Source organism: Ambystoma mexicanum, chromosome 11, assembly GCF_040938575.1.
Source record: "Ambystoma mexicanum isolate Mex_15411 chromosome 11, UKY_AmexF1_1, whole genome shotgun sequence".
Lineage (NCBI taxonomy): Eukaryota > Metazoa > Chordata > Amphibia > Caudata > Ambystomatidae > Ambystoma > Ambystoma mexicanum.
This window is the reverse complement of record NC_090934.1, coordinates 1,005,525,772-1,005,547,659: the sequence shown is the minus strand read 5'-3', so window position 1 is coordinate 1,005,547,659 and position 21,888 is coordinate 1,005,525,772. Positions and strand designations below refer to the sequence as shown.

Genomic DNA, 21,888 nt, shown 5'->3' with positions numbered 1-21,888 from the left:
TACCTTCAATCAGCCCATCTCCTCAAAACTGTGTGACTTAAAGTAATCATAGTGCCTCGAATAAGGAAAATCAACCTTGCTCAAATCAAGCAGTAACCTCATCAACATTCTCAAAACTGCCTGCAGCAGATCACAATTTGGTCTCCCGAGAGGGAAAAACTGACGTTGAAATTAGAAAGGAGCCGGAAATCAATGGCAGTACAATCGTGATTGAACCTGATGAATTAGGTCAGTTGACCTTTGAATCAGAAACATGTAAGACAGTCACGACCTCGCCTATACAGGATGTTACAGGACCCTCATGCAAGGAGACAACGTCTTGTTAAAAGAATATGATATACTCATGATGGCTCAGACCGCGAAACAAAACCCTGGTAAATTAGCCAAAGGTTCTACCAAAGTTAAAAAACGAAAGAACTCTACATTGGGGAAAAAAATGCAAGCTAAAGAGCCACCATTGAAAAAAGGCAAAAAAGGCAAAAATGCAACTGCGCCCTCTAAGTTTAAGTCCAACGGGAGCAAATTGTTTATCAGAAACTTAACTTTACCTGCTCTTATTGGCCCCTTTGATAAAAGACACCATGCCAACCCATAAAAACGTGAGAAAATTAGCAGGACTTGCAGAGGTTCAACATCCTCTCCAGGCTGCTGCCTTGCAGCCCTCTTTGCCTTCCTGTATAGATGTAGTAGAGGACTTGTTGAATATATCCACCTACACTATGTCGGACTATGAAGAGCTGAATGCTGCTGATAACTCAACCACTACCTGTGATGGAGCTCCAATTCAGATTGTCTCTCAAGCTGGTTTTGAAACTGCGGAAGCTCACAATGGGGAGCCGATATGTGAACTTCACCCCGAGGCAGAGAGACTACCAGAGCACCCCAGATTACATACTCATTCCCTGGTGGGCGCCTCCAGATATGGCTCTCCTCGCCAAGAGATTTTTAAATTAAGGAGTACAGAACTGAAGAGGATGAGTGTTGTATGGGGAAATCCAGCCAGTTCTTCTCAACATTAAAAGCAAAAAGAAAGCGGCTTCTTCTGTCTGACTCCAATTCGAAAACGACCATCTCTAATCCTGAAACAGCAAAGTATCTAGGATCGGCTCACAAAGTGATCCTCCAAGATTATAGGTCTTTTTTGTGCTAACATGTTCATTCGACCAGTCTTGGTCCCCAACGTCAAACCTTCATCCAGAATAGTCACCAGTCGACACTTGCCCTTGAAAGAGGAAGAGCAGGGGCGCTTGTCTGACTCAACGAACAACGGGACTAGCGCCTTTAAAACTCTGGAACAAAAAAGGAAGGCTTTTCCTCAGCGCCAAGAACAACTAAGACCGGAAACCCTTGACAAAAAGAAGAACTTGAGAAATCAGATCCCGGCTAAGATAGACCGGCCAGAAGAACGGCCCATAGTGGAAACAGGTCTCTTCCTCAAACTGATCCTGCCCATTAATGACAGTCTGATACTGAACAGAGCAAATGTGTTAAGATTGCTACATCATATCCCGAACCTCAGACTGATTACAACCAACGACTTGAAGATCATTGACTTCCCAGAGGAGGACAGATTAAACATGGTGATTATTAACCTCCATCCATCTTCGTCAAAGTACAACTATTAGACGAAGCATCTAACTTGTCAAGGATGGGTTTCGTTCTAAGAGAGTTAACTCCAAATGAGATGCTGAACGAGAAAGAGTTAAATGTTCTCTGAGTGTTCCATCTTTGGATGCAATCGGGGGGGAAAAACAGGACTGGGGGAGCAATTTAGATTGTCTGAAAAGTATCCAGGTGACGAAACGCAAGTTGGGACATGCCTTAATAAGAGACTTTCTGTCACCTTGCAGGTTGAGGGTTTTAAGGCTAATCCGGACAGCTCCATAGATCAAGTACAAAAGAGGGTCCTGTCTTATGAAGATAACTGGAGTTGGCTGGCCGAGGTTCTGGCAACCAAAACTTCTCGATTATAACAACCCGAGCAAAAAGAACTTAAAGATCTTAAAGACCTTATTATCGGAAGCTGGAATACAAGAGGGTTCAGACACTTGTTTGGCAAGGCAAACTTGGTTTATGATTCCTACATGGTAATTTGCTTGCAGGAAACCAGGATGGGGAGCCCTCCAATCTTACCAGATAAACGATTTATCTCAACCCGACCATTAAGGGCCCAAAGGGCCGACCGATGTCTGTCTTACTGATAGCCTTGAAGCATGAGGTAAACTGGCTAGTTTTGCTTACATCTAGGATCTCACGATCAGCGTGGTTGGGCCCAAATCCCTAGCTCGAAAATACTTATAATATTCAACCTTTTTTGGAATATACCAGGGCCGGAGGCCGCCTCATTTTTATCAACAATCATGGACCTCCTGGATAGTTCAAGGGAAAAGTGGCCTAACCCCCACTTAATCCTCTGTGGTGATCTAAATATCCACTGCTTCAATCATACTAGATGCCTTATTATGAACATAAATCTGGCTGCAACTAAAGCATAATCAAGAGGCCTGACATGGCATGAAGACTTACTACTGAGAAACATTGATATCTTGAATAGAAGCACCAAGAGTGACCGTCTGATCAGAGTCACATGGGAAAATGGGTTTGGTGGTAAGATTTTAGACAATTTAGTTGTTTCGCGCAACCTATTTGCATGTGTGAAGCAGTTTAATAGTCTTGGAAACCCGACTTAACGAACACAACATATTAAAGCTCACATGTTCGGTCTTCAAAGATCATCTGCCCAGGAACCATCCCATACCACTGGGAGTGGCCCCAGGGAGAAATCAATTACAAATATATACAGAAAGAATCAATCTACTGTCTAACAGATTCAAAGCCCTGTTGAATTGGGATATGGCCGTTTCGCCGGAACAACCTTTAGATTATCCACAGTTGATACTTGATTTCATGGAACTGAGAAGCAAGGGCACACAAACTGTTTTCCCTGCAGTGTGCATTTGACCCAGTTGTGAAAAGGAGGAAAAAGATACTCAATTGTTAAATGAGGCGTCTAAAAAAGCTTTGTACAGACGACACAGGGACAAGCGGTATGAAATTAAAACAAACCTACCGCAACTGGATCAGATCAAGAAAACATATCCTGATGCAACAAGACTCTGAAACTATGCTAAAGAGCATTGCCTCTTTAAAAAAAACGTGAAATTTGGAAGAGGATAAACGGATTGGATGCACCCCAAGAGGTCTTAATGACCAATGCAGTTTTGCTTAGCTCCTGGGTAGCCCACTTTGCTTCACTCTTCCAGATAAAGGAGCTTGAACAATTTGTTTTTCGAACCTCAAGGCTGGAAGGATGGTCCTTTGAGACCACTAGAGATGACATCCTAATTTCATCAACAAAGCGAGTAACTCTAGAGCACCTGGACCCGATGGAATGACGAACGCTATGCTCAAGAAACATCCGAAGCAGTGGGTATATTTTGTGTGGGTTCTGTTTGACCAGATTAAGAAGCTAAGGAAAGTTCCACCTTCGTGGAAAACCTCAGTCATAGTTCCAATCTTCAGAAAGGGTGACCGGTAATCCCAGTCAAACTATAGACCCATTGCATTACTGGAAGTGGCAGGCAAGATCTTTGCGACATTACTTTTGCAGGGCCTTTCAAAATGGAGTATGAATTTTGGAATCTATAATGCTCGACAGTCTGGCTTCATTAAAGGAGTAGGTACTGCCTTGAATGTTTTCTAATTAATTTCTTAAAAAGCTTCTTGAAAGAGAGGAAAGGCACCAAACTTTATCTGGAGTTTATCGACCTGGGCCAGGCTTTCGACAGTCGATTGTGGAAAGCTTTGGGCAAAGCTTGAAGATTGGAAATGCAGTGAAGACATTTCGGAAGCCATTAGAGACCTGTATTCCGGGCCTTTGTTAAAGATTAGATTGGATGGGAGGAACTTGCTAGACGTTTCCCTCCTCGATTGGGTGGTGAACATCTTGGCAGACTTTTTTTATACACAGATGCTTTGGTTCTTAAAGACCAAACCCTGATTGGTCTACAAAGGTATGTCAGCGAAAATGGCCTTAGGATCATGCCAAGAAGTCACAAGTATTGATAATGGAAACAGGGAGCAGGAGAAGAGGAAGCAAGCATTCCTGGTTCATGAATGGAGAGAAGTTAGCGACAGTAAGCTTTCTTAAGTACCTGGGAATGTGCTTAAATACCAGCATCAACAATGCCCATAGATAATCCTAAAAAGGTGTTGCAAATTCACCATCAGCCCAGTATTGACATTTTACTGCATGGAAGTGGTCCCTATCCTTACATATGGCGCTGAAGCATTCTTTGGCTTTCAGGAAAAAATATGGCCACTCTTTCTGGGCCTCTTTTGGAAGAAGGTGTTTAATCTACCAAGAAGTGCTTGGCCTAACCTCCATGTACGCAATGGTGGCTTGGAAATCTTTAAGCCTGTATCGTAATGTATTTCCCCTGGGACGCCTGGGTTTTAAACTACTGCAACAAATTCTTTCTCAAGGGTCGGAGGGCACGTTGAACGAATGGAAGCATGTTTGCACTGCTATCGTAGAGCATTTAGGGGTGCAAGAAGCCACACTGATAGCTAATCCAACTAGTTTGAAGCATAACACATGGGAACAAGACTGGATCAGGACGCAGCATGAAAGATCTGGATTCATGCATTACGGGGCAAGCAATAATGAAACCCGCTCTTTAAACGTGCTCCCCAAATACCTTATCAAATTCCCCAGCGTTCACTACCGTGCCCAGTTTATGCGCTTTAGAGTAAACCTCCTTCCGACCAGAGAGGTGTGGAGCATGAGTTCAATAAGAAACAGAGGAGTCTTAATTGCAGATTGTGCCCCCATAAAGATTTGAAGGAAACTTTGCATCACCTAGTGCTTTTCTGTTCAGGTTTAACAGAAATGTGCACTAAATGGCTGGGAAAATTCATTTCAGATCAACCTTCATTTTCGGCTGATGAATGGTGGAGAATTTTGATCCACGGGGAGAATCTTTCATTGACAGTTGCTCTGATAAACTTTTTTTTAATAAATCTTTGCTCGAATTGAAATTCTCCAATTTTACGGAATGTATAAATATAAATACAGAGAGAAATAATGTTTTTGTTTTTTTCTTCTTTTTATTCGGAGTGGTTGGATGTATATATTGATGACATTGGATGTAAATGATGTAAATGGTAAAAGATTTTTTTTTATCCAAACAATGATGGAAATACATTTTATTTTAAAATCCCGACTTAGTCCCTTTTCTATTTGCCATGGCAGTGGCCATCTATTTTTAAAAATTTTCCAGGAGATTGGGCACACACAATATGCGCAGAGATAATCTCCTGGTAAAAAAAAAACTTTTTAACTATTCGCCACCCGGGTGTGCAAAAAGCTATCACCCTTTCCAGGGGCAGACCTACGCTCTCGCTGGCGGGCCGTTACCAGCACTGTATGCTCCCAGATGCGGGATTGATTGCTATATTATGCAGCACTGGATGAGTGGTGGGTTCAGGTAGGGAGGATGGTGGAGGGGTTGGATGGAGCCCTCTCTTTTGCCAATGAGTTTAGTTTGAGCTAAGCTTCAAAGAGAGTAATACATGCTATAAAAAGCATATGTTTCTGTAGATTGCTTTATATTCAGTTAGCTTCATGTACAACGAGTAACCCCAGGTGTTCCCTCTGCATGTGGGTGCTCATCTTTGTGAAACCTGTGTATATCTGTCATATTTTAAAGCTTTGATAGATCTCCGAATACATCCAACTATGAAGGGGTGAAAAGACCTTCAGAAGGCTGCACTGTGTCACTCTTTGACAGTGTTCTGTTATCTGAGACATGAAAAGTGCTGTTTGGATTCTGGAGCCTGTGCAGGTAGGCAAGTCCTGCAAGCTGTCTTGAGAAGCCTCTTAATGGTATAACACCTTATGCAATTATCCTTACCATCTCCTGAGTGGTTATAGCACTCCTGCAAGCTTTCGAATCCCAAGCTGAAGAATTAGAATTTTCTTATTTGGAATTCTGGGTGTTCAGTGTGGGTTATTTTATAAGTGCCCATGCAGTCTGACAAGAGAACATTGTTTTCTCTATTTGTTTAAGCTTTTTGAGTTTTCAATGGGACAGATGGCACAAAGCAGGACATTATGCATTCCCTCTCATCAGAATGAAGCCCTTTTTTAGACCCTAACCATGAATAGATGATAGTACCCCTTATTGGAAGATTGTTCCAGGATCATCCCATTGATGTCAGGACATTCAAGCACATTCTGGAGAACTAGTATTATTGGTCAAATACTTTCCATCTCAGTGCAGTGGATGTGGGGCCATTGTGGAAAGGATAAGAGATTTTTCAAGGGTGATTGCTATGTGTCAATGTTAATGTTATGCTGTGTTAATGTCTGTATTTCTTTTGATTTTGGTTGGAGGCCCCGATTTCTAAAAGGATTATTGTTTGTTGTCCTTACCGGTCAGGATCCAGCAAGCTGGCTCTGAGGTGTATGCCTTGGCACTCTCATCTTTCTGCATCCCATCCGTCATTGCCGCCTGCGTTTGCTTTTTGGAGCTGCTTGGCCGAGACAGTCTGAAGCTTCGCGTGGACATTAAAGTGGCTAAGCTGATCCTGAGCCACAAGCCAGGAAATATGGAAGAGCCGAGCCCGAGTGACCTGAGAGAGGCCATAGGTATAGTCAAGGCACATGCCACCTCCGGAAACATGGTGGCTCTCCAAAAAAGTCATCCATTTTATACTACCATTTTGTTCTCCCTGAAATGTTCCCTTTTATGTGGCAGTGGTGCGTTTTCTGTTATATTACAATGTTGCTATGATCCCAACCTCTCTAATGTACTTCCAAGCTACTCTTCATGCATATTTCCCTGTTATATTGCAATACAGCTATCACAGCTAAACGCTTCCTCATTATACCACGATGGTGATTTTCCTATTAGAGTTCAATGGTGCTATTCTTGCAAGCTATCATGTTAAACTGCAATGCTGCTATCCCCGTTATCCTGCAGTACTGCTCTGCCCAATGTACTGCAATATAGATTTTCCCTCAAGCTTCTCTATCTTACTACAATCTGGTTTCCCTGCATTGGTCCCTACTATATTAAAATCCTGCTATTCCCCACAACCTCTTCAATGTACTATAAAGCTGCTATTCCTTGAAAGCTTCCCTGTTATATTGCAATACTGCTATTCCTAATACAACTTTCTCTTCTACAACAAAACTGCTATTCAAGTGGCTTCACTATTATATACATAGGATAAAGTATCCACTTCCACATTTTATAAGGATATTGTGAGCCAGAGAAGAATTCCCGTGACCTAATAGAGGAATGGGGCAAAAGGACGACTTGCTTTATAAGATCACGTAACTACGAGGTGACTTGCAGTACCTTTTGTACACATGGTAGGGTGTATTATATTCCTTACAATACATGGTCACACTACCATCCCTCTCAATACTTAGCTTCATACTTGTGCTGATGCAAAATATATGTTACTTGGTCATATGAAGAATAAATGTAGAATCTGCTAAGACCGGCAAGCAAATCTATCCTAAATGCTATTTGTGTTAAAACAAGTATTCAAATGGATTGTGTCCTCCAACGTATTTCACATCTTTGACATGTAATGTCCACAGCTGTGTACGTCGGAAACTTTTTCAACAGAGGGCGTCCTGCGTCGCTGGCGTCGCGTTGATGTCCCTCGGAGGCCTCCGTCGAGGGCGACGTCACCGAATGTTTTAAGTAGGATGCACGGCACCTGTAGCCTCAGCTCCGTTTTTCCGCAAACGTGTTTGCTTTGGAGACTCAGCACGCCTCGTGTATTCCTTGTGAATATGTCTTCTTCTTCGACCCCACCGACTCCGCAGTCGGGCTTCAAGACTTGCCGGGACTGCAAGTCTAAAATGCCGATTACCGACCTGCATCGCATTTGTTTGTGGTGCTTTGGCAAGAGTCACGACACCGACGACTGTTCCAAATACCAATCGCTGACTGCTAAGGCCTTGGGGGAGCGTAAGGGGAAGCTTCAGGTAGGTAGGGGTTCTAAACTCAGTAAGTCCCGTAAATCTAAGTCCAAGGGGATGTCCACCGATGATTTGAGAGGCGATTCTCCGCGTCGGGAGGAGTCCCGGGGATCTCTGTCCCGGAGTGGTCCTCGCCATTCGTCATCCTCTTCTCGGCATTCTAGGAAGCGCCGTCACTGGTCGCCTTCCTCGTCGTCCTCAGAGGATGGAGACGCTAGGAAAGTGGCTTGTCCAACAAAGTCCTCGACTCCGGAGGAATGGGCTGCCTTTAGGGAGCAGATGTTGGTGATTTTTCAATCGCAGGGCACAGTTCCGTCCGTGCCTTCTGAAGAAGCCAGCAAGGAATGGTTTTGTACCGTGGCTCGCACGCCTTTGGGCTCGGGTCCTCAACGCGACTCATCAGGAACCTTCGAGGTCCCGTTCGGACAAGGCTCAGGATGGTCGCAAGAGACGTGCTTCCAGGTCTCAGTCCTCGTCCCCAACGAGACCGCAGAAAACCTGCTAAGGGCTCGAGGTTGGCGTCGACTCTGTCGAGGCCGATTCGGATGTCGAAGCTTTGCCTTCGTACCAGCCCTCGGCACAGTCAGCACCGTTGGCGACGCCAAAGCCATCAGCGCTCTCGACGCCGAAACCGTCAGTGCTCTTGACATCGAAGCCATCGGCGCCCTCCCTGATACTGTGGATCCTCCAAGGAAGGCTACTTCTAAGTCTATGAGTTCTGTGGTGGACTCCAGACCCTCTTCTGTCCCGAGGCAGGGCTTTTACCTCCCTCTGGATGACATATATGAGGAGGAGGAAAGGTCTGACTTTGATATGCACTCTGTTGAGCCTGATGTGATTCCTGTCTTTTCTGGAGACAGTCGATTGGAAGAGTTGAGGCAAAGTCTTCATGATGCCAGTGGTTTGGACACTTCTCCGGAAGTGGAATTTGGCAGGTCTGAGCCTGGGGCTCATGCTGAGTCGTCCTACAGGAGGCTCATGGCTAGGGTCACGGAGTATCTGGGCTGGTCCAGTCCTCCTGAAGCTTTTGTGCAAGATGATCTAACGGAAATTTTAGATCAAGGTCCGTCCTCTGACCCGGCGTTACCTTTTCATCTCACATTACAGAAAACGGTGGCAGCTGCTTGGCAGTCACCGGAATCTCTTCCGGCTGTTAACAAATTGTTAACCAAGCAATACCGCCTTTCCGGTTGCGACCCCAGCTACCTTTCTTCTCACCCCACCCCTGAGAGTTTGGTGGTTCAGGCGGCTACAGCCATCTTGAGGCAGGCGGCATACCCTACCATCCCTCCTGATAGGGATGACAAACGCTTAGACGGTTGCGCTCGCAAGGTGTTTTCTGCGGCGAGTATGGCGTTGAAATCCGCCAACTTCACTTGTGCCTTAGCAAGGTTTTCACACACTCTGTGGAATTGTGTTTCTCTAGCGGCTGAACATATTCCCGAAGGGGATGAAAGGGATGGGTTCCTTGCTCTTGTGCAAGATGGCAAGGATGCCATGTGTGAATCCCTTCCGTCTGGTTTGGACACGGCCGACAGTGTTAGCCGGTCCATGGCTGCGAGCACCATGATACACAGATTTTCATGGTTGCGGAAGTCGGGTTTTGCTCCGGATGTGCAAGCCTGTCTTTTGAACATGCCGTTTGAGGGCGTGCATTTGTTTGGCACCAAGGCTGACGAGAGCCTTGAGAGGTTGCAGACCTCAAAAGCTGCTGCTAAATCTTTGAGCGCAGCTGTGCGTCAACCTCTACCTTTTCGTCCTAGGGGACAGCAGTGGAGGGGAGGTTCTTTTCGTCACTACTCCTCCTTTGGTAGAACAAGAGGAGCCGCCAGTCAAAGGGGTCAGCGTAAAAGTACCCGTGATGGTCTGGGAAATAGAGGTGCCGAAGCCGCTCAGGCAGCTGCCTCGTTGCCTTCAGGCACTGCCGCAGCCGCTCCAAAACAGTCATGAGGCCATGTCACATGGTTAGCCGGTTGGGGGTAGGCTGTCTCAGCATCGCGAAGAATGGCGAGCCATTACTTCGGATGCTTGGGTTCTGGATACAATAGCCCCCTGCTACTGCCTTCCCTTCCTACAGCGCCCTCACGAAATCACAGAGGAATCTCTCTTTGAAGCTTCCAGATCCGCTGCTTGTGCAGGAAATCTTAACCCTTCTAGAAAAAGGCGCTATAGAACTGGTGCCTGTAGCAGAACTGAACAAGGGTTGCTATTCCCCATATTGTTTGATTCCAAAGAAAGACTGGGGATTGAGACCCATCCTGGATTTGCGTTGGTTGAACAAACTTCTCTGGAAGGACAAGTTCAAGATGGTCACTCTTTCTCAAGTCCTCCAGGCCCTTCAGCTTCAGGACTGGTTGGTGTCTCTGGACCTACAGGTTGCTTACTTTCATGTGGCGATTCATCCCAAGCACAGAAAGTACCAGAGGTTTGCGGCTGGCAACTAGCACTTTCAGTTTCGTGTCCTGCCATTCGGATTGACCTCCGCCAAAGGGTCTCTTCACCAAGCTGATGGTGGTGGTGGCAGCGTATCTCAGGTGAGGGGGGGATTAACGTCTACCCCTACCTGGATGACTGGTTGATCTGTGCGGGTTCTCCAGAGCAAGCACTGGATCATCTGTCTCACCTGCCCCTCCCTCCAAAAGCTGGGCTTCTCCCTCAATTTCAAGAAGACGCATTTGACACCTTCCCTACAGCTCCAGCTGTGTTGGACATGTCCTTGGGGAAGTGCTCGCCTCCCAAGGTAAGGGCTCATCACATTGTGCAGATGGTGGACAGGTTTCAACATTCCCAGAGTCTCCCGGCTTTCGAATTATTAAGGTTGCTCAGCCTCATGGCGTCCTGCATTTTTCTGGTGCCAGAGGCCAGGCTGCGGATGAGATCTCTGCAATGAGTTCTCAAGATGCAGTGGTCGCAGTTCTCAGGCAAGATGTTGGATCCCGTTCAGATTCCACTCTCGGTCTCACAGGATCTGCTGTGGTGGGCCAACGAGGGGAACCTGATGAAGGGGGAGCGTTTTGGCAACCATGGCCGGAGGTGACTGTAGTGATGGACGCTTCCCTCACAGGATGGGGAGCTCATGCCGACGACTTGACCGCCAGCGGTTGTTGGTCTCCGTCGGAGTCCAAGCTCCACATCAACCTGTTAGAGCTGAGGGCCATCAAACTGGCCCTGAAGGCTTTTCTACCGTCTGTGCGGGGAAAGTGTGTCCTGATAATGACGGACAACACAGTGGCCATGCATTACCTCAACAAAAAAGGGGGGTTCGGGTCTGTGATGCTGGAAATGCATTGGAGGGACAGGGCCTCCGTATCCTTGTCCTTTACTGCTTTTATTGTGTGTTCTGTCGTGTTTTCCGCGCAGGAGTTCATGTGGGACTCCTGGCGGTGCAGCGCTCTCTCTTGGTTTGGTGAACAGACCCATGGGATACCCTTATGGCACCCATGGGTAGGGGTTCAACCCTGTGCCCCTAGTGTATGTTTTTGGGCACCTGTGTGGGACCCACAGAGCAGGGTACGGGCTGGTGGCAGCTCCGTGCTGAAATGACTGGTGCCCTCAGCGTCCTCCATTTTGGGATGCCCAGGCCCTGTCATTGGAATCAGTAGATTCCTGATGGAGACAAAATGGCCTCCACAGCCTCTTGCCTTCCATCACCTGTTACCTTGATCTTCCCAAAGTCCCGGGAAGCTCTGCCTCTGTCCCTTCCCCCTGACTGGCTGTTGGGTGGAAGTTCTGTATATGGTAGTGTGGGGAAGTGCTGACCAGACTGGCTGGAGCCTTCTCAACGACCGTATGTTGTGGGTACGCCTGTGGGTGGGACCTGGGTGAATGCATTCTATGATGTGGCTGTCTAGTATCTGGTGTTTGACACAATGGTTGAGACAGCCCTGCCCGAAAGCGGTATGAATGCAGCTTGGAGTGTTGAATGGCTCGGTACTTGTCCCAATACGCATAACTTGTTGGGAGTGTCTGTAGAGAAGTGAATGGCCTGAATGCCCCGTGTACCTGATTGGCTGCCTGCCTGCATGAATGATCTTAGTCGTGATTGATATGATATGATATGGTATTTGTAACGCGCCTATACACAAGTGTTTCAAGGCGCGACGAGGCAGGGAGGGGGGTACAAGGGGAGACAGAAAACGATCCTACTAGGCCAGGTGTCATTCAGATCGCGCAAGTGCAGGGGTAGGGGAGGGGGAAAGTGCAAGGGGAAGGGGAGGGGGGGAAGTGCAGTACAAGGTAAGAGGCGTACGTAATAAATAAATAAATAGGGCCAGCTGGTGGCAAGTGTGAGGTAAGTGCAGAACAAGTGCTGGGGGAGGTGGGGCTGTAGGGATACAGAGACAGACCCGCAGTGCAAAGGGGTTCCAGGGCATCAGTGCAAGTGGAGAGTGGCAGGGCCCAGGACCGAGGCCGTTTAGAGTGGTCCAATTGCAGGATCAGTGCAGCTTCAGTGAAAAGCTGGAGAAGGCCTGACCGTCGACGCGCCGAGGAGCATCTACCGGTGGGTTTTCCTTCACCCAAAGACCACACAGAGACGCTGACGACTCGACGCCCTTGCGGGGCCACAGTTCTTCCAACACTTTGCGGTCCAGAACTATCGACAACCGAGGTGCCCCGCACGCCTCTTCCTTGCAGGACGTTTACGCTTCCCGTCAGCGAGCACTGCTAGGAACGATGCGGCCACTTCACCATCGTAGCTCGACCTGTTCTCTGTCGGACATTCGATGACCCGTGACTCCTGCCTTGAAGGGAGGACACGCAAGAAGGGCCGTCGATTCTCCGACGAGGAACGATACAACGCCAGGTACTTTGGGGTTGCAGAACTATTGGAAAGTCTAGTGTGAACAATATATAGACTGGGCTTGTATCTTTCTTCTACAGGTTGCCCACGTGGGGGGATCTCCACACAGAACTGTGTTTAACGGTAGTTACCAGTATTCTGCCAATTGCTCAACCATTTTGCTTTACTTCCTCTCTCTACTGCTGGTTTCCTCTTTATTTTGATCTGTGTGTCATTCTGACCGTATGCACTTTAATGAGATCTAATAACGTTAGTGGTACCACTTTAGAATTGTTATTTACCATTGTTGATTTTTGGAGTACAAAGTGAGTTATCGTGTATATGACCTTGAATATTAATTATATAAAGACTGTGTTTTAACCGATACAGTGTGTGGACATTCTTTTGTGGGTGCTTGGGGACTACACTGTACTTAAGAACCAGCCTGCATCACCTCCTGAGAAGGTAGGCCTTGATTGATCGTCCATTGCTACCGTAATAGAGAATCTTGGCAGGGGTCTCTGTGTCTCTCCTCTACCAAATAGAGAGCGGAAGTACAGACCCCCCTCCGGTCTTTACAGGGTCACTCCCATTGTGCAGAGAGGCAATGCAGCACTGGTTCTGGGCAATCCAGCAGGGAATTTCGCTCTCGGCAGTTCATCCGGCCGGAGAGGAAAATGCGGCGGCGGATGCTCTGAGCAGGCAGAGGACGGTCTCTCACGAGTGGGAGTTGGCTCAGGAAGTCCTTCTGGGGATATTTGCCCTTTGGGGAACCCCACAAGTGGATCTCTTCACCACCAGTGCCAACCAGATGTGCGAGAGATTCTGCTCGGAGCCTTAGGAGACGCATTCGTAGTGGATTGGTCATTCCCACTGCTGTACGTGTTTCCTCCAGTCCCCGGCATTCCTCAAGTGTTAAGGAGGTTACGAAGGTTCGGATCCCACATGATCCTCATTGCTCTGGATTGGGCCAGGAGAGCGTGATACCCGGACCTTCTAGAAATGTCCATCTGCCCTCCACGCCGTCTTCCCTATCGTGAGGATCTGCTCTCGCGCGAGAGGGGGTGGGGGGGGGAGGTCAGGTTCTCCATCCAGAGGTCAGGACTCTCAACCTTCACGCTTGGTATCTGAAAGGTTGAGATATAAGGATTGGGACCTCCCGGATGACGTGATGGAGGTGTTGCTTTTGGCCAGGCAGCCAGCAATAAAATTCTTGTACCGTTGCAGTTGGCGTAAGTTTTGTGACTGGTGCAGAGGACAAAACGTTGATTCTCTTCAGTGTTCCATTCCCATGGTTTTGTCTTTTTGGCTTTCTTTGGCCCACAGGGACCTTCAAGTGGGTGCCATTAAAGGTTACCTGGCGGCGCTGTCTATCTTCAAGCGATCGTCTGAAGAATGTTCTTAGTATTCCTTTGATTTCCCAATTTCTTAGAGGACTCACTAATGTGTTCCTATCGTCCCCTTTCCAGGTGCCGGTTTGGGATCTGAATTTGGTTTTGAAATTTCTCATGGGTGCTCGGTTTGAACCTTTGCACTGGTGACTTCCGCTCGCAGAGTGAGTGAATTGCAGGCACTTTCATCTAAGCCGCCCTTTAATGTGTTCCACAAGGATAGGGTTGTATTGAGGGTACGTCCTTCCTTTCGACCTAAGGTAGTGTCTGAATTTCATTTGGGCCAGAAAGTGGTTCTTCCTTCTTTCTATCCTCCTCCTCATCCTGGTAAGGAACAGGAGCGACTCCATAGGTTGGACCCTAGGATAGCTCTGAGCTTTTATATTTCTAGGATGTCCGGGGTCAGAGTGGACGATAAACTCTTTGTGGGGTTTGCTGGTCACCGGTTGGGCCAGGCTGTTACAAAACAGACCTTGTCCAGGTGGATTATCCTCACCATTACTGAATGTTACCGGTTGGCGGGCAAAGACCCGCCTGAAGGGTTTCAAGCTCATTCCACTAGGGGCCTGGTTACTTCCACAGCCCTGCAGCAGTATTTGTGATGCAGCCACATGGGCTTCTATCCACACCTTTGTAAAACATTACTCCCTGGATACCATCCATGGTCCTGATATGGCCTTTGGTAAGGCGGTTCTTTATTCTGCCGTCTGTTTGGGTACTCAATTCTGTCCCTCCTTTATTTTCTGGTACTGCTTTGGGAGTCTATCAAAGATGTGGAATACATTGGAGGACACAATCCATTCAAAGAAGAAGTTACTTACCAACTGGTAACGTTCTTTCGATTGAATGTTCCTCCAACGTATTCCACATCCCCCTACCAGCCTGCCCCTCTGGAGAATTTCATATGCGATTGCAGCTTACGTTTCTGAAAGGCTATCTGCAGTCCAGCAAGCAATGGTGTCGCACATCATGGAGGAAAAAACATAAACTGAGGCTACGGGCGCTGTGCGTCCTATTTATAACATCCGGTGATGTTGCCCTCGACGGAGGCCTTCAGGGGACATCGACCCAATGCCATCGACGCAGGACACCCTCTGCCGAAAGTTTCCGAAGTGCACAACTTTGGACATTACATGTCAAAGATGTGGAATACGTTGGAGGAACATCCATTCGAAAGAACGTTGCCAGTTGGTAAGTAACTGGTTCGTTACTCACCGTAGTGACTAACATACACTTAGTCCATAGTCCCCTTTCTTCCATACGTCCCACCAACCTCCCCCCTATTTATACTGGTGTCATTAGGCAATGTTAAATCTATTGTCAACGCGTCAATGGGGACTGAAGTGTGGCGCCAAAGGGCGCAGTCAGGGCAGCACATGCTCCCTGGGCTGCACCCCTGCGCGCCTCTAAATTTAAAGGGGAATAAGGTTTTTTCTGGTGAAAAAGGTACCGTCTCTCTTCCCTTGGAAGGGGCGCCCATACAGTATGGAGGAAAGGGGACTACGGGCTAAGAGTACATTAGTCTCTACGGTGAGTAATTTATAATTTACAACTATTGCCTGCTGCCGGTTCCCAGTTCCCCACCCTGGAAGATGTCCCTAACTGCTCACCCCTGGAAGCCAATCTCTTCCACGAACAAGTCGTCATGAAAGTCACCTCGACATTTTACCAGGTGCTTACTGCATTTGGGGCGCAATAGCTGTCCCGACTCAAGGAAAGATGGGAGAGGGTGGTTGGACCATTGGAATCAGAGGAATGGCTAGAAGCGCTCATGTTTCCACGTGAGATAGGAATAGCCACAAGGCTTCGCTTAATTCAGCATAAGATACTACACCAAGCATATTACTCTCGGGCGGCCATGGCTCAGTGGGGGTGTAATAGATGATGAAACGTGTCTAAGGTGTGGGAGGGGGGTCTGACCTGGCAGGTTTAACACCACCCGCCTGCAGACGGACGTTGGAACACCAGCACCATTACAGCATGGTGCCTGTGTTTCCACTTCTCCATTCCCATGGAGTCCTATAGGACTCCATGGGAATGGGGATTTACCGAATTCCGCCTCCGGGTCACCGGGGTTGTAATGCCCCGGTGATTCCGGGAATCACAGAGGCGGAATGGTAATACGAGTCCGGTGGTAACATGCCGTTTTTTCCGGCTCGGTTACCGCCAGACTTGTAATGAGGCCCTATGTATTGTAAAAATAAATGGTTTATTTTAATACAAGTAGGCCAAGATGAATCTTGGATAAATAAGTACTATCACATTATATAAACACAATTAGAAAACCAACTCAACACTTAAGGGATACAACCCAAAGTATTACCTTGTTAAGATTAGCAGTCAGCTGTTCAAGGATAGGTAAACCTATAACGCATTCAAAATGCAATCAGCTATTCTTGGGGAGTAAAACCAGGTTTAAATATACTTTTTGAATACGGTCAATAATTCAAGGGCAGTAGACCCTGTCAGTCATGCAGGGACACTCAGTTAAGGAATCTGTAAGGGAGGCATGGTATCACAAGTATGACACTGACACAAAAGGTACAATTTGTAAAACCTTTATTTCAGTTTCAATGGGGTTGGAGAAACTCCTACTTTCCCCTATAGCTAAGATGGGAGTAGTCTCGACCATCAAATAATAAATAAAACCGCCCTAGTTGAGTCTGTCAAATCAAAATGGCCTATACTAACAGAAACCTAATGCCTGCCCTATATCTTGTACAAACAGTGTGAAAAGGAGAATATGTATGCAAAGGAAAGTCAGTGTTCAAATACAAAGAATAAATGTGGCTGAGTCAGCTCTCCTCCCCACGTTGGACAGCATGGAGTAAGGCGGTCCCTGTAGGCAAGATGACGCACTCTGGCTCAGATTCTTAACACAAAGGCAGTTCAAGACGTGGATCGAGACTCACCTGGCCTTCCACTTTAAAGTCTTACTTTCCAATTTCTAAAACACAGTTCACCAAAAAGTTCACGTCAGCATCCCTCAGTCGGGCTCAGACCTCTCGAGGTAATGTAAGGAAGGTATGACATAAACAGTAAGACGGACAAAAGTGACCACAGTTCAAGGGTGTTTATTAAACTTTCAAAAGGGTGTGATAAACGCCTATCTAAACCTAAATCTACAGATGGGAGCAAGCTACGACCATCAAATAATAATGCAGTCCTAGTGGAGTCTTATCAAAATAAAAGGGCCTATACTAAAAAAAATCTATTGCTAATCCTCACCGATGATTTACAAACAGTGTGGGGCTAATGTTCATGAAAAAGACAGACGTGTTGACAAAATTATATGTCAGGATGTTCGTGCCGTTGGCCTCCCTTCCCCACGTTTTCAGCACGGTGCAAGGCGGTTAATTCGAGCAAAACACATTCTGGCTTCTTCGACACTAGGATAGAGTTGTATTTCCAGCAACAGGGCCTTCTGTACCCAAGTCTCTTTTCTCATCAAAAGTCTCTTGATTCAGAGGGCCTGATGTACAACAAATAAGATGCACAGTTCTTTTCTTCTTACAAGTATTCAACTCGGGTGCTTCATCCTGGATCCCCCTCAGACGGGCTCAGATTCCTGTTATTTTATTATTGTTACTGCAGATCCCCCCCTCTTCCGGGCTCAGATCCCTGTAATTACAAAGTTCAGAGAATATTCATTTTCTCGGGTGACTCACGGTTCACCCCGGGATCCCCCTCAGACGGGCTCAGATCCTTCCCCTTTTCAACTAGTCTCTCTCAGCCGGGCTCAGATCAATTGTAGTTCCAGCCAGGCTCAGACCAATTGTAGTTCACCTTGCTTCATGGAAGACTTTCGAATATGCACAGGATTTAGCTCAACCCGTTAAAGGACCACTTCGATACAAACTTCCATTTTACAATATAGTTGCTATTCAGTTGGATACCTAACAGAGACCTTCAAATGAGCACCCACGTGGCGCCGGACCACTCTGTATATGGTATCCCACTTGTCCTACCCAAAGTTCATTCACTCCTTTGGTGTCCAATTATATTTGCGTTGCTCATCACATGTGTTTCACACATTGTCCTCTTTGGATTCCTTCATAAAATGTTGCAGCTTGCAACCTTGGTTCAGACACAAGCTAGTTTGGTATCAGTCTCTCTGACTCACCGGCTGTGCTGTCTTTACTGGTGCTACTTTGTTGTAGGAGCCAAGGACAGTACCACTGTGGCAATCGCTCCTTGCTGCCTTGGTTTTTCCTGTGGGAGAGCCTCCTATACCTTCAGTGCACAGTGTAGGTTTGTTCAGCTTTAGTTGTTGGTCTTAGGCTTCTTACTTTCCAAGGTTTGCAAAAGTAACAGTCTGCAGAGGTCAAGGGCACTTCCCTCCTTGCAACCCTCTCTGATTTCGCTGTCTTTCTTTCTCCTTGTATTAAACTGCCATCTTGGAACTGCTGTTTCCTCATGTGCTTTTCCTCGCTCAGAGTGTTCTTTTGTGCTCCGCCTTTTATCCGTGTGGGGAAGTGTGATGGAAGTCAGGTGCGTGTAATGTCAGTAATGGCAGGACCTTGCCTGACCATGGTATTGGAACATGTCAGGTATATGGCTCTGGTGTTAGTTCGTTGTCGCTCACAGTGAACTGTCTGTGAGAAAATGTTTGTGTCGGGAAAGGGGTGCAGTGAGTTCCTAGGTTTCCTACCTGGTTGGATGGGGAATAGGTGTTCCAGGCAAGGGGATACAGCATCTCACTGTCCAGTGCCCCACTTCCACTCCCCAAAGACCCCTCATCCAGGTGATCCTCCCGCACTGGTTCACCCCCAGGATCTGGCTGCAAAAGCGATGGCCGTGTCCTGGCCACCGGGATGACGGATCCCTTGGGACTAGCGGGTGAGACACCGTCAGGCTTCTCACAGTATCTTGATACACAAAAGCTAGTACTGCTACTTGGAAGGGTTCATCTTGATTATGTGTCATTGAATAAAGCCTGACCAATTTATGAAATAAAGGAACCTTCACTGGTTTTTTACTAATAGAATATAACTTCAATGAAATATTTGACCCAAAAAGAACAAGTCCAGGCAGAAAAACCCACATACACACTAGGGGTTGTGAAAATATATAACTTGTATTAGACACACGTATTTACAGTTTTGTGTGAAACATTAGACATTGATTACAAAAAAACAAACCATAATGTTTTCAAATAAAACAATAGTACAACTTAAACATAGTGTGATAAAGAGAAATCCTAAAAATTGGACATAGAACAGAAAAATTAATACTGATCAACAACTTCTACTCTTCATGAGTTTTTACTTTGAAACAAATTCCTAAATTGGTCCAGTGGTCCTAAAGCTATCCATCTGGGTAAATTCAGTCTAATTCACAATGGTTGGATGTGTATGCCAAAAAGTTATATTGGGACAAAATGATCCCAACTGGTAGTGTACCAGATAATTCCAACTGGTTGTATGCCAACTGGTTATATGCCAACGTCGCAGGGGGTATATATAAGTGGGGGTCCCACTTCTAGAAGTGTAGCAATCTATGTACAGTATTGTATCACTTGACCAAATTGGATTGTTGAATAAGTCCCCCTTGCTTGAAAACTGACGGTTTGACGGCCTTGGCGTCCATCTTGTATCAAAATTAGAGGGACGTGGAAGCCGCCTTCTTGAGGGCGGTTGAGTGTGGAGGGAAGACCAAGAGAGAAAAACATACTTTGATTACTCTCTTGTCACATTGGTGTTTCCCTGCTGGACTTATAAGGGTGGATTAGTAAAAGGTTGACCGAATCTGAACCTGAAGGAAAATAATTCCCAATGTGGAGCATGCTAAAAATTGAAGGAGTGTGGGAACCTTTAATGGGAGATGGAGTGAACTCTGTGTGGACTCCTATCTCTATTGGGTTGTGGTGGGCGTAATAGATAAGTATCTCACCACAGAAACCTTGTGGAAACTCTCTTAGTCATGCAGACTTTCCGAACTGGGCGACACAGGATGCAGAGATGGTTGCAGTAATAGTGCGTGGGGGGGAAAGAAAAGTTTATTTCCGTGACTGCCCCTCTTGTCTGCTGTGTGCGGCTCGCACTCCCGGGATAATGCTCTGTAAGACAGTTACAGAGATATGAATAAATTCAGGAATGGATTGGAGGCGTGAACTTCCTGACTCTTGTACCTGTGCACATTTATGAAAAGGAAAGTAGGGCACAGTACCTGGGTGTGGATATTCAATAGATAATCCAAGTGTTCCTCTATCGTCAAAAGACCCGAAGTTGGGGAGGCTCAAACAGTGTATGGCCGTCTAAATTCTATGTTTCTGTAGCAAGAGAAAGAAAAAAGCTGATTATAAACAGTGATTATTGGCCGGTTCACATGTCTATGTGAAGTAAGGTAAACCGGTAAGTGGTGCTACGCCGCCACTTGTGCGCCGTGAGGAGCACAAACCTCGTGGGAGGCCGTGTAGTAATATACATTGAAACTTGCCTGTGTCGATATGGCGCTGTGCGCGGAGTCAAGTCCTAGTAGTCAGCCTGCTGCCAAAAGACGTGCGTTCGGCAAGTACAGGGCTGCTGTTATGAAGGCAGACAAGGGCTGGGGGTGGGCCGAGGGTGTGTGGGTCTCTGGACCAATCAGGATGCTGAGAGGTTCAGAGTTCTGATTCGCTGGTGCTGTAGCAATGCGGAAATGGACGCTGCCGGAATGGTCAGTGTCTCTGTTGGAAAATGAGTTCTGTAAGAGCTCTGCAGGCGCCCGCTGAAGTGGAGAGCGGGGGAATTTTCAAGGTGAGCCCTGCGGCTGCAGTCTGTATTGTGCGCGTTGGTGAGTAAATGCAACAAAAATGTCGCGCGAACTGGCAGTACTCGGTTCTATATGTAGGAGGAGGGCTCTGGGTCCTGGAAAGTAAATGAGCAAGTGGAGAAATGATGTGGGTGTCACTTGGTCGAATGTGGCGGTGATGCAGAAACGAAACGCCACCTTGTTTTATTAGATAGTGGCGGAGACTGTGGCTGAGGCGATGTGTGTTCGTAACAGTCTTCTAACAGTCGTTGGCCGTGGGGTGTGTATTGTTTGGTCAGATCCGGAGAGGGATAGGTTGGAGGGTGTCCCCGTGTGATCTGAGAAAGTATGCTGGGTGTTGGAGATGTCACTGGAAGGTAGTACGGAGAACCTTCTAGTGCATGTGGGGCAACGTGGTTCATGACAACAACTACATACCCGGCGGCAGTAAATTATCTTTGTGGGAAGAGTTGTTGTTCTTTGAGGCTGTGAGTAAGAGAATCCATTCTGTGTATCCAACGACATTCAAGGTCTAACAGGCGGCCCTGAATGTTGGGTTCACTGCGAACACGTTCAATGACCCACCATTTAATGTCATGGGTGTTGTGTTTCTTCTCCATATAGTGCTGTACTAGTGGAGAAGTCATATTTTTACAGCGGATTCTTGAACGGTGTTCAGATATCCGTGTGCCGACATTTCGCATGGTCTGTCAACAGTATCACCAGCTCACATAGGTCTTCCTCAGTCGGGCTCAGACCTCTCAACAAAAAGTACTTGGTTCAACGTAGGTCTCCCTCATCCGGGCTCGGACCTCACAATCACAGCCCTTGTTGGGGTTCCCTTCCCCAAGCTTCTTTCACCGCCTTTAGGGGTTCACTTCCCCTCAATTATTACATCTCCGGTCTCCCTCAGTCGGACTCGGACCGTTTCCTAATGTTGTAGACTTTTGAATGTGGGTGGCTTTTTTTCTACAGACCTAACC

General features: G+C 46.9%; 1 protein-coding gene across 1 annotated transcript in view; it reads left to right on the top strand.

Annotated features, from left to right (window-relative positions):
* Positions 1-21,888, top strand: part of SPG11 (SPG11 vesicle trafficking associated, spatacsin) — a 1,688,331-nt gene that overhangs the window by 757,250 nt on the left and 909,193 nt on the right. Inside the window, exon 23 of the mRNA XM_069624201.1 lies at positions 6,444-6,652. Coding sequence (XP_069480302.1) covers positions 6,444-6,652 — 209 coding nt within the window. The remainder of the gene's footprint in view (positions 1-6,443; positions 6,653-21,888) is intronic.